Source organism: Rhea americana, unplaced genomic scaffold (genome assembly GCF_003343005.1).
Source record: "Rhea americana isolate MKP2758 unplaced genomic scaffold, rheAme1 scaffold_93, whole genome shotgun sequence".
Classification (NCBI taxonomy): domain Eukaryota; kingdom Metazoa; phylum Chordata; class Aves; order Rheiformes; family Rheidae; genus Rhea; species Rhea americana.
Window position 1 is genome coordinate 1,855,029 of NW_028187122.1, and position 13,098 is coordinate 1,868,126.

Sequence of the window (13,098 nt, forward strand, 5' to 3'; positions counted from 1 at the left end):
GGCAATGTGCTTTGTTTTCTTGGAAAATTCAGAATGTTTGGACTTTGTTTTGGATTGAAGCAAAGTTTTGAAGGAAGTGAATTTCTGAAGCATGTGCTTTCCTGTGAAATAAGTCTTATGCAGTTCTTTGTTATGTGATTATTGGTTTTTGTATTTGCTTTAGCAACTAGAAGCTCCATTTATAGATCCTAACCTCATGGGATTAGTATCACATAGACACAGATTAAAAATACTATCCCAAAGAGTTTACAAGCTAAGAGGGATTGTAAAAGCTTGCTATAACTAAAGATTTCAGTTACTTTTATGTCCCTGATCTAGATCTGAAAAATACTGTAGACTCTTATTAAATGCCTGAGCATCATGTGCTCTCATACAGATAAGGTAGCTGAAGTTTAATCTCTTTAATTATTGGCAACTTTGTTTCAAATGTGCTGTCCTTGTTTATCTTTGGAATTTGCCCCTCAATGTGAAGAGCATTGGCTCTGAATCAGGCAGGGGTGAAGTATAGTGATAGTTCACTTAAACCAGATGCACACAGCTAATTTAAGGGCACAGTGGCCTTTGCCAGAAGCAGATGACTTTGCTCTTCTGTTTCCATTTGGCTGATTTTTAGTTTGCATCAAGAGTGGAAAGTTTGGATAGAATTTCAATTAGGAACTTGATCAAAGTGCATTTTTGATAAGATCACTTAAAACTACAGCATCAGCTCTTGATTCTTAGATCTGTGCATTTCCTGCCCCTAAGGATTACCTGTGTAGCTGCTCCTTATGTTCAATCCCTGGTAAGATTTGCACCTGCACTGAAGAGAGAGGGAAGATTCTGTTGCAAAAGATGTTTTCTGCTTTGAGAGCACAGCTCATGTTGAATGGGGAGCTGGTCACTGGAGAAATGCAAAACAGTAAAAATGCGATGACATTAAGCTCCCTGTGAGGGGCAGAGGAGGATTGTGAATTCACCAATGGTTTAGCAGCGAAGCAGGTGAACAACATGTCATGATTTAAGAGAATGTTTATTTGTATGTCAGCAAGACCTGCAAACCCTAGGCCTGGCCCACAACCTGTCCCAGGTGTTGACTCTTGCACATTCCCTATTCTTAACAATACCTCGGGGTCGGGGTTGTTCTGACACTCCCCTTTCTTTTGGTAAATCAGTAGGTGTTCTCCTGGGTATGCATTGACTAAGGCTAAGGGCAAAGCAGAGCAGATAGCCTTTCTGTCCTCCTTTATGTGTTTGCATTTTCTCTGTAACTCCTTGGATCCTTTGCCATGCTTGAGGATTACCTTGCCTGAAGGGCAAAAGGAGGGTTTTTTTGATTGCTTGTCTTAAATTTACAGAAGCTAACAGCTTGTTATGTCAAAATGCAGCCTAGTACGTTGTGATCCTGGTCTCTCTACAGACTGCCTGCCTGTGTGCCTAGGACTTCAGAACAAGATTGAGAGCCTCCTTTGGTCTCCCCTTGTCTCACTGTAGAAAGTGTACGTCAAGGCTTTATTTGCAGTTGGCATGAGTCAGGATGTTGGATTTGCCCTGTATCTTTCAACATAGCTGTAGGCTGCCTGCATCTGGCCTGTCTCCAGATTGTTCCTTCCAGTTCGAATCAGTCTTGTTTTGACAGGGCTAAAGCACATCAACCAAAAACAGGTGTTGAGGCTTACCTGCTTGCAAGCAGGTGGAGTGAAAAGGTGCTCAGATATTTTGAATAAAGCATGTTAAGAAAAGTAATTAGAGTGCCACCAAGACCAGCAAGACTGCTGGGGAGAGGGTGGGCATGAAAGCACAATGTTGTGCAGAACTTTGTAGACCTGAAGTATTTAGCAGGAGAAAGTTTGTCTTTTAAAATGTTATCCTGCTTCTTTTGTTTTATGAATGGTCACTGTCTAATGAGATTTACTGAGTAATTTCAAGAAAATGCACAAAATCCTCCACACATCGGACCAAAAATGCTGTTGCTAATTTGGCTTCATTACAAAACATCATTCTCTCTCCCCTCCTTTCTTCCCTTGCTTCTGCTGTCCACTTCCATGTCAGTGCAGGTTTTTTTTCATAGAGTTCAAGACAAAGGGTATGCTGGGGTCATCTAATTTTGTTCATTTAGTCTTCCCTCCTTCATGACAAAGCTTTGGTACTTAACACTAAAACACCCTTGCTGAATGTGTACTTCCTATATCCATCCTGAGAAGATCTCTTTAAGAAAAAGCATCTTTCTGGGGAAACTGGGAGACTAGACTTTGTGTGAGAAGCTAGGGTATCACTTTTCTGGCTCTCTTCAGAAACTGCCCCTCAGTACTGGCAAAAACCACAAAGTAGTCCTGGTATGTAGATACTTCTACCACAGTACTAAAGCAGACAATTTCATGGTCTGATCTAATAGAATTGTATGAATATGAACAGAACTTGTTCAGCCATATTTGGATTTTTTTTCTCTGCTGAGGCATTACCTAGCTCTTCCTTGATAAGTCAGTTATAAAATAAATAAATAAAGTAAAATTCAGATAATCAGCTTGTACTGATTGTGGGATCTAAATATTGGTATCTGGTGTGTGTACATGTTTGAATGGTCATAACTTAATTGGTATTTTATGAAGTTTGAAAATAGGATTTAATTTTGAAGTCAATAAGCTAAACAATTGTCACCCAAAACCAAGACCATTGTTCTTTCCAAGATGGAAACCTTATCTGTTGCCTAAGTAGTACCTGACAGCTTTAGGTTTCTGGTATCATACTGTTTTCTTGTTGTTGTTGTTGTTGTTGTTATTTGGCTTACCCTGATGCATAACATTTTTCTGTGTGTATTTGTTCATCTAAGTCTCTCAGAAGCTGAATATAATAAAAGAGCAGACTGCATATAAAAATTCCTTGGATGTTTCAAATACTTTTCAATTATTTTTAATGGATTTTTTTACAACCACTTTTTACATGACCTATTTGCCACAACATTTCTGAGGTTTATTAAATGAAAAAAAAATTAAACAATGTCGTAGAAAGTCTTTGGAAGCTGCTCTGGACTTTTTGGAAAATGGAAAGGAAACATTGAAATAAATACTTTCACTAACGAACAGAACAGAAACCTTTGTAGAAACCCAGAACAGCTGTCTAAGATTTAGCCAAATAATGCAGTCACAATATCAAAATGTCAGAATTCTTCATGAGAAAAAAGTCATTCTTTTACAATATCTGGCATTAATTTTCTGCTGAGAAGCAAAACAAAGGTGAGAATTTAAGCCTGGACAATATTGTCATTTACAGTTGGTGCAGGAGGGTAAGCGCAGGATCTTGAAACATTGCTTTCTCCGGTCTTACAGGGTGATATTGTCTCTTGTGCTGGATCCTCCTTATGCCTGTGGACAGTCAATGGCCAACCTCTTGTAAGCATTAACACTGCCTGCAACCCAGAAGGCCAGATTGTTTGCTGCTGCTTTGCTGAAGTGATGGACTGGGACACGCGCAGCCTCATCATCACAGGAAGCACAGATGGAGTGGTGAGGGTAGGTGTTTTCCATGGAGGGGGGAGAGGGAAGGGAATCATTTTTCTGATTTCAGTGTAGAGCAGACACAGAAATTTGCATACTGAGTGGAGTGGAAAGTACCTTTAGTAGCACCATCCCTTTCTCAAGAAGGCAGCCCGAGGGGAAAGCTGAAAATTGGAGGAAAAAGTTTTGTTTCCTATCAGCTTTCATCTTCCTGGATGGAGAAATTTTAAGCAGTTATCTCTGCCACTCTAAAACAATTTTGAAAATATACTTTTCATTCTGGTCTATTTTGAAGGCAAAAATTGTGTTGCCCATCAGAAATATGTGAGAGCTTCTGTGAGGAACAATTTACTGCGGAAAAAGGAGCATCTGGCTGTTCTGTAGCACTTCTAGTTCGTGGACCTCAGTGCATTGCCTAACAAATGCAGTATGCATTACCTCTATTTTATAAATGGAGACACTGACGTAGTAGTGGTGAGGAAGCCACTTACATAGATTCGCTTTTGCACAGATTAGTAGCAGAACCCTGCAGAATACATGGTTTCTGGATCTGAGTTCATAATTCAGTTTATTAAGCCATACTTTCTCAGAAGCAGGAATTCAGTCCTGGTTCTGCCCTCAATCTGGCAGAAGAGCTTGCTGAGCTCCTGGTTAATACATCACTGCTTTGTCAGCCCGAGACCCCACCAGCTCCCTGCATACAGGTCTCCAGTGTGACACCCTGTGGCACAGTAGTGCAGGAAGAGCAAAACTGCCAGGTTCTGCTCTGACAATGCAACATCGGATTTCTAATTTTTTTGGGGGGGTCACAGACAGCCAGGTGTGTCTCATGCTGCTGGGTTATGTCCAGGCTTTTACCTCTTCTGTCTCCTTGCTGGCATAGCTATGGAAGACTCAATACACCAGTGCTGCAGACCGAGCTGCTGGACTGAAATCACAGAGAGACATGATGGAAGCACTGGGCAGCACAGGTATGGCCATGAGGTGGGCAGTGAACCGAAGTGTGGCTCTATGGTGCAGACCTTATTCTTTTGTGAGGCAGAAGAGGGTGTATGAACAGTGATATGAAGGGGAGATAGCACAGCATGACTGGTACAGTGTTACTGTAACAGCTGGGGTAACGGGTTAGCCACAACTCTACTGTGGAGACAAGGAACTGCTTGAGCCACCAGTCTTCAGGGCACATCCTGCCTGGATGGAACTGAAAGCTGCTTTATATGCTCTGTCAAACTTGATAGACCACTCTGCTGCATAAACCTGTGAAGCAAATGAACTATTCTGGCTCCAGAAAGCTTTTCCCTTAGCACCTCTGCTGGTGGCTTATGATAAAGTATCTTTGCCTGATGTCAGAGTGGGCAGTACCAGATCCTACCCCTGGGCAGTGACAGGAAAGTTTGTTGTCTTTCCCATTTTGAATGAGACTGGGGGCCTTCTGTACTGGTGGGAGGGCAGCAGCAGGCCCTGGTGCATGGCGCTGTTCATTGGAAGCTGTGCAGAGCTGAAGCTGATGCCCAGGAATTCTTGCAGAGCTGAGGCTGACAAGATGATGGGGCTATAGTGCTGACTGGTAATAAAACTACTTGAGCTCACTTCTTTGATCTAACAAATAAGCAGCTGAAACCTGTGAGGGAGCTTTAAAGGCACATCCTAATAGCACAGCTTGCTTCTGTTCACAGCACATTTTATAAAAGAAAGTAACTATGTTCTTAGTATGTATAATTTATACCACTTATTTGCTGTGATCCTCATTACAGATGTTCTCTATTGCTTCAATTTTAGGTGCCCAGTTTGCAAAAAGATAGAGCTATAGATGTAACATCTACATAAAAGGATGCTACACAATAATTGGGCATTACCAGTGAGATCTCCAGAAGTGTTGTTCGTGGAACTTGGCATCTACGTTGCTTAGAATTTTAAGTGATAATAGTTATATGTACAGAGGCATATTGGAAGTGCCAGACCAGATGCCTATCATACCCTCTGTAATAGAGTCAGCTACTTCTAGGGAAGGTACAAGAATATCCTTGATGCCAGATATGAGGCAATCTAGCAGTGGTAACTACATACTTAGTTTCATTCTGGTCTCTTAATCAGTGATTGCTATAAGCCCAGGATTGGGTGTTCCTTCCAAAAATCATGTAGCATTGTGTAGTCATTTTGCAGATTCTTTTTACATATGCAAATGTCCAGTTTGTTTAAGAGTTTTCCTGAATTTCTGTCCTTAAGAACTTCCTGTGCAAAGATTTCCATGTCCTAACTACTTGGATATAATTGTGTAGCAGTGTCTTTAAAATTAAGTCAGCAAACTTGATTTTAGCTATTTTTAAAAGCTAAGTCTTCCTAATTTTTAAAAGCTATGTCTTCCTAAACAGTTTCCCAAACTAGGACTTAAAAGCTGACCTTGGGAGCATAGCTGAATAAAACTCCTATTTGTGCTTTTGTCAGAGAAAATCATTAAAAAACCCACATATATTGACCGTGTATCCGTTGATGTATACGAACGCATCGGTTCTTGCACAGGAGCATAAGGATGCATGTTCTCACAGACGCATAGAGGGCAATATAATTTTTTTCTTAGAGAGGTGTAATCAGAGCAGTGACCTGCTCTCCTAAACTGCTCAGATGACTTCAGAATTATTTTAAATGGCCAAATACTTCCACTTCTCATTCTACACATTAAAGAAAATAAAATTAATATAAAACACAGTCATTAGAACAGAAGTAACTATGATTGAGTTATGTTGTTGGAGGGGGTGCGCACATGCTTGTGTGTGTATGTGAAATGTCCTCAGCATTTAATTATTGGTTCTGTTATGAGCAGATTTAGATAAGTTGATAATACCAGGGCTTTATGTAATTTCTTTTTACTAGGCAATTATGGGCTGTATTATATCGTGGCAGCAAGGTATTGTGGGGCATCTTATTAAGCGTAGAGCCAGTGAAAACTGATGAACAATTTTGCTGAACTAGGCATGCAATTTAGAAAGCAATAATACACAAATCCAATTTAACACACAATTGATACAGCCGCACGTCAGCACATGTAACTATCATAGCCACAAATTAAATTGGGATGGGCCTATTTTGCAACAGCACAGACTGAGATTAAATATATTTGTTCTCAACTTAACAACTTGCTGACCATAAATAATAACAATCCCTTCCATACTGCCCCTAGACACTTTCTAAATATTTATTTTTAAACCACACAACAGGTAACAAGTGTGGAAAACATCTTGTCCTCTGTCGGGAACTGAATCCCAGCCTTGCCTTTACTGGAAAACCAAGTAAGAAAAGCCCGGCAGTGACGGCGCTTGCCGTGTCCAGGTACGGTCCTCTCCTTTGCGTTGTAGTCTGTGCCCAGCAGAGGGCACCCGATCAGCCTCAGTGTCTCCACGGGTCTGTCCTAAATCATCGGATTATTTTATTCTGAAGTTTATATTTCTATTGTTTCTTTAAATTTCACTGGAATTTCTATGTCTTAGCCAAATGCAGCCACTCTGGAACCTGGCCTGGCCAATTGTATTCAGTGAAGGTTTTGGGGATAGTCAGCAGCTGGCTGGGAGACATTGCAGTAGAAATAACAGCTTTTGGGGGGTAGAGTTGCAGAAATGAGTAGCTACTACTCTGTTTCTGCATTGCAGTGAAATCAGTACCCTAGGAGTTGCTGGAGATGCCAGCTTCTTAATGAAATGTCAAAAAGATGTCTCTGGCTAAAAAAGGACTTTGTTAAACTGCAATCGGTTTGCACAGCAGTAACATTTTAGTTTACTAAATCCCACTCCAGCAGTTTCATCTGGCTGTAATAATTGTCTTCATCTTCTACCCCAGGACACGGTGCTGTTAAACAGTTGCTGTCTTACTACTCAGAAGCGCTGATGTTTTGATAGTTGCTAAAATGATTCCCATGTTCTTCATGCACAGATTTAGAGCACTTAGAGTGTGATGCTTATATGCATGGAAAATGTGAAAGTTTGAGGAGTTTAGTTTCACTGTATTGATGGTAGTGCATGCAGCAGAGATTTAGGTGTCTGAAGCCCTGAGAGTGTGTCAAAAAGTCAGAATTCCGAATCTGGCCAGCAGATTTAATTAATATTGGTAGATCCTCAGTATCTGTGAATGTCAGTGAAGGGTGAATGGTCAGAGCTCCAGATCTGGCTGAGGTGTCCTCAGCTGACCTGCTGAACTCTGGGAAAGCTTTTGGATCTGATTCCAAGTTCAGACTTCGTGGTATGAATCCTTTTCTAGTTGTCATCATGCTTCTTCAGACTTAACACTAAAGATCACCTGCTCCCTTGATTGTTGCATTGTCCTAGTTGCTGCACAGGCAAGAGAAAGCCCTGATCATATTTACATCTTAAACGTTGTTCTCTTTTTCTTTTCTTCCTTTCTTTCTCAAGAAATTCCTCCAAGCTCCTAGCTGGCGATGACTGGGGAAGAATCTGCTGTTGGTCTGTGGATGGATAGGAAGAAATAATTAGGATCTCTTGTTCTCAGTCTTTTGGATGGAGATAAAATTGCCCTTCAGAAGATTCATACAAGATTCAGAGGAACCTGGAAGCTTATGGAAGGGAACAAATCTCAAAGCAGTTGTTGGACTGACCTTGCAGTCAGATCTGTCTGAAATCAGAAAATGGACCCCAAAGTTATGGGAAAGATACTGACAGACAATGCACATATACTAGAAGAATCTGCAGAATTTTTCTTGAACTTTTATATTTTAAAGTTTTTTAGATACTGAATTTGGCATATTATTTTGTATTTCACATCGCAGTTCAAGGTAGCAAATAAAACTTGCCAAGGAGCAGCATAGCTTAATAAATTTAACACATTCTAGTTTTAGAGATCAGAAAATACTAAGGCTTCAAAATGATGTACAGTACATTTGTTGCAGTGTTTTTGTTCTTGCTAACATATGTTAGTATCTTTGCTTTGCCCCTCCTTCTTCCTTCAACCTGGGATATTGCATGAAAAGTGTGCTCCTTCAAAAAAGTTACTTAGATCACAAAGTGAGGATAGGAGACGCTCAATCACAGGTTGATGGTGGTGCCTTCATCCAGCTGCATTGTGAACACCTTAGGCTACCTAATTCCCTGACTTGTGTTTTCACAATGAGCAAGGCAGGCAAGATGCACAGAAGGGATGAGGGTGAGGATCTGGCACAGCTGGTAAGTGTATTCTTTTATTCTCCTCTTACACTACCTTCTTTTCTAGCCTTGCCCTGATGTTCTTTGGTATATCAGCATATCACATGTGCTTTGGGATTTACCTTCATATTTACCCTGCATGGTAAAAGTGAGGAATACAAAGTATATGAAAGCTGAGACAGTAGTTTAACAAATTTATGTGCCATTTGGGTCCCCTACTGAGATGCAACTGGTGTGAAAAATGAAGCTCCTTTGCATTTTCTGAGAATCTGGAAGAACTATACTGATGATAACTTAACTCCTCCCTTATCTTACAAACAGAAGGTCTGAGAAGCCACTTAAGTGGAGTAGCTTGCTGAAAACCATGGATTATATTAGGGCGGAGCACTAATGGATAATCACTCACTGGGTGAACATAAATATTGTAGTCAGAAAGGACGCTGAACCTACCCCCTGACATCCAGAGATGCAAGAATTCCCTATTTCCAGTAAACTGAGAGCTCTTAATACTGCAAGAGTGGTTCAGCATACTATCGTGGAGAGCTGGAGATTAAGGAACATGGGAAACTGCTCATGTCAAGAGTCTTAAAGGAAGAGACTTGACAGCATCACTAGGAAGGATCAGGAAAGGCAGGGGATTTATTGGTGGTCTTTTCACTGCACTGTCAATTTTCTTCTTCCTGTACAGTCCTGTTTGGTTCATGACTCTTCTTTTGAATTAGGTTACTGAATGAGCAAGCCCTCCTATGGCAAACAGCTTCTTTCTTTACAGAGTGCTGACACGTGTCCCTCCTCAAGCTCTGTCTAACCACTGCAGTGAATTAGGTAATTGCCTGTGGAAAATGTAGTATTTAGAGGTTATCTTATGATATAGGTGTACAAGGAGGCTGCATTATGTCTACACAGATGATCTGGTGGTTTATCTTTCCTAACCTCTGAGTATATGACCCGATGGCTTTTAAATATCATCCTTTCTGTGCTCAGGGAAACATTTACTGAAAATAGGCCCAAAACACCAATTTTTGCAGTCAAAGTAACATTACAGTACAGAGGTAACCATGCCTTTCTCTCCTTTTCTTGAGAACTGAGATTTTAGAAAGGTCAGTTGTCCTAGAATTGAACAAAATCGATCACACTCCTTCCTTCCTCTTCCTTCTCATATTCCTTAAAAATAAACTGTGATTTTATGCTACATGGAGAGTAGGATGTGGACTGTGAATACAGTCAACTGTGAATACAGCTTTGCAAAATCATCGTAAAGGTAATCAGAGCCATGGGAGAAGTTGAATACCTATGTATTCATTTACCTAGTGGGCTTCTTGATAACTTGTTAGATGTATCTGTTTAGCCTTTTCATTCTGCATGTATTTGCCAATATCAGATCTTCCCTTTCCTAGAGCCAGCATCCACTCTACTGCCTGTGCAGCAATACTAACTACTCCAGTGCTCTGGACATCAGCCTGACTTTGCTAGACATAAGAACATGCCACTTGTAATTGCACGCTCGCCGTGCATGGTTTTAACAGGTTCATTGCATTATAACTAGCCTCAACTGTCTTGCATCTTCAGGAGGAATAGGAGGTGCATCAACTGTTGTTTTGAAGCACGGAACAAATCCAGAGTGTGTGCATGAATGGAAATCGGTAGATTAAGAATTAGTTTTTGTGCATTAAGCTTGTTCTCATGTTCAGGGAACTGTAATTTGGGAGAATATAAAAAAGAAAATAGAAATGAATTGAAATTTCGTCCTGGGGAAAACTGATTAGTAGTGATTGGTTGTAAAACAGTGCTTCACCCAGAGGAAGTGGAGTACTCTGAGACAAGAACGCTGAGAACTGACATGTTAATGCCAGTAACACAGAAGTGATACTATCATCATGATGTGAACAGCTAACAGCACTGATGTATTCTCAAACTCTTTGCTGGATGAGGATATGGGTAGCTTTAGGCAGGTGTACTTGATATGACTCTATCACTTCTCACGCTGAGGAACCCCGCTCCTCCCAGTGTGTTAACTGGTGTGTTCAGCAGTCCTAGGGTCATGTCTGCACCAGCACCCATTCCAGTATTGTCCAAAACCTTCCCCTGTCCAAAGAGTGATTCATCTCTGCAAGCATAAAGATTGCAAACAATACTCCTGGACTGCACAGCCTCGTAATAGTTTGGAGTTCATCTGTTTTGACTTACCCCAGTGAACCCAGCAAATGTAATTGTGGCCTCAGCAATATGAAGGCAAATAGCATCTAGCTTTTCTTTAGTGGTAAGTCCTTTCTGAGACTGCTGTCTATCTAACACCTGGGCAAGTTCTGCTGTGCTGCTCCACCCTACAGAAATATAGTCTAATGCTCTAGAGTTTTTCAGCAAAGGTCAGGACCATTACCTCACAAGGCTATTGGAGTCTTCCAGTTTATTGAGGAACTCTTGGTTTCTTCTCTCCTCTATTTAGCTCCAGATTTTTCTCTGAGTCATAAGTTATGGGAAGAAGCATGTACTGAGAGTACATGCTTGGTAGAGTTAAGACACAAATGTAAGCATGTCACAGTCATAAGATTTCACAGGCCAGATGTAGCCAGTGTATGTGATCGGGTACAGTAAAGAGAGGAGATCCTGGGGGATGGTGGTAGAATGCCACCTCATCATCATCTTGCAGGCAAGTCCCTGTGACATGAAGTAATTGCTAGAAGTTTCTAAAATACAGTTAAACAATTAGTAGCAGACCAATGTTCTTGCAAGCACTTCCTTTTGTATTTGTGCTGATCTCCTGTGTATTTGGTAAAGGCTGAATGTCTGTGAAATTCTGCCAGCTCTAGATGTGGAGGCAGCTTTTGCTGAGGCATAGACAGGGCCTAGTGTTAGCTAGCTGCCAGGCCTCAGGAGCAGTAATGGTGCCTATTCAGTGAGTATCCTGATGTGATTCTGATTCTCTAATGGCCACATGGGATGGCAGATCTAGAATACGTTCAAAAATTAAGCAAGCAGAGCAATTCCACAGCATTACAGTAAAGATGGAGTTATGCTGAAAGTAAGTTGCTCAGTAAAAATATCACCAAAGTGGTGTAATTATCTCAGAAATCACTTTTGCAAGGGGTAAGTAGCTCAGGGTGAGAATTACCCTTAAAAGATACTCAATTCCATTAGGATAAGAAATGCAGAATTAAGGCACAATCTTTAACTCTGCCCTGTAGGGAGCCAAGAAGAGAAATATGGAACAGCACAACCTTTATGTGACTTTAAATATCAGCTTAATTGGGGACCATAAACCTTAAAATGCCTTAATCACACTTACTTGGTTATTGCACAGACCATCTTGCTTCCTTCTTTGGCAGTAGCACTCTTGTAATGTTAGTGAGCATTAAATTCTTGTCTGATTTCTGTAGTTTTCTGTTGGCTAATAAAGGCTAGTGAAGCAATGTTTGTAGAACTGCTTGTGCACTGCAGGGCCTTTGTATCCTCATTAAAAAAGAATTTGCTCAAGCCTTCTCTGAAAAATCCGTACAAACAGATCCGTAGCTCCCACAGGAAAGTTTCCTGTGATTGTCACTGACTGCTCCTAAGTCCTTTTTGTATGTGGATCTGAAGGCTTGTTACAAGGAGGAATTGGTAACCAGATTATCTTGTTCAGGATTTCAAATTGCTGTCATGAGGGAAGTATCTGAAGGCCTTGTCAGCTAAAACCATTAGCAGGGATGTGCTCCCTTCTGTATGAAAATGCAGTCTGTCTTGCCTCTCCTCTTCGTTGAGGGATGTCCCAAGAGAGTTCAGAAGGTAGCCTAGAAAACTTCTGGACCTGATCCTCCTCCCTCTTGCCTCCTCTTGCTTGGTAGTTAGTCACAGGAAGAGCCAGGTTTTCAAGAGTGTTGATTCAATTTGCTCTTCATAAACTGACTTTGCTGTTTAGGCTCTTCAGAGGGGACTTGAGAACCCCAAAGAAATAGGTAGTGTAATTCTAATTCCAACCTCTTGGAGCTGTCTGGCAGTAGGAAGGACTAGAGGAGACTTTGAGCAGAAAGATCATCCAGGGCATGCTAGATGGACAGTGCTGGCTATCTCCCTGGTCCTGCAAGATATTCTTTGCCTTTTGAGTCAGTTGCTTATATGAGCTCGTTCCTTTCGGAAAACCATGAGCTCGGAAAGACTGGAACCTTATCTCCAGTCTCAGGCATTTTTATGGCCTAAGACTCATAGCCCAATTTGCTGAGCGCTGAGAGCTCTGAATGCCCTTGCTGAGAAAGTTACAAGTGTTGGATGGTGGGTGGCGCCTGTAGCAACCATGGTTGTTGTTCAGTGCTCTTGGGAGTTAAAGCTGTCACAGCTTTCGTCTGCCTGAAAGCAGCACTGAGCCAGATAACTGGAGTGATTTGCTTGCATACATTCAGCCACACATCATGCAGAGCTCAGACTAATTGCTGCCTTATCACTGTCAGTCTTCAGGCATGTGTGCACCATAATTACTGTCATTTAAGTCAGCGAGGCTGATGGGG

General features: G+C 41.2%; 1 protein-coding gene across 2 annotated transcripts in view; it reads left to right on the forward strand.

Annotated features, from left to right (window-relative positions):
• Positions 1-8,238, forward strand: part of WDFY4 (WDFY family member 4) — a 142,009-nt gene extending 133,771 nt beyond the window's left edge. For both annotated transcript variants that reach the window (XM_085324754.1, XM_085324753.1), the window contains exons 58-61: positions 3,303-3,485; positions 4,354-4,441; positions 6,686-6,797; positions 7,871-8,238. In XM_085324754.1, the coding sequence (XP_085180880.1) occupies positions 3,303-3,485; positions 4,354-4,441; positions 6,686-6,797; positions 7,871-7,937 (450 nt within the window). In that variant the 3' untranslated portion in view covers positions 7,938-8,238. The remainder of the gene's footprint in view (positions 1-3,302; positions 3,486-4,353; positions 4,442-6,685; positions 6,798-7,870) is intronic.
• The last annotated feature ends 4,860 nt before the right edge of the window (positions 8,239-13,098 follow it).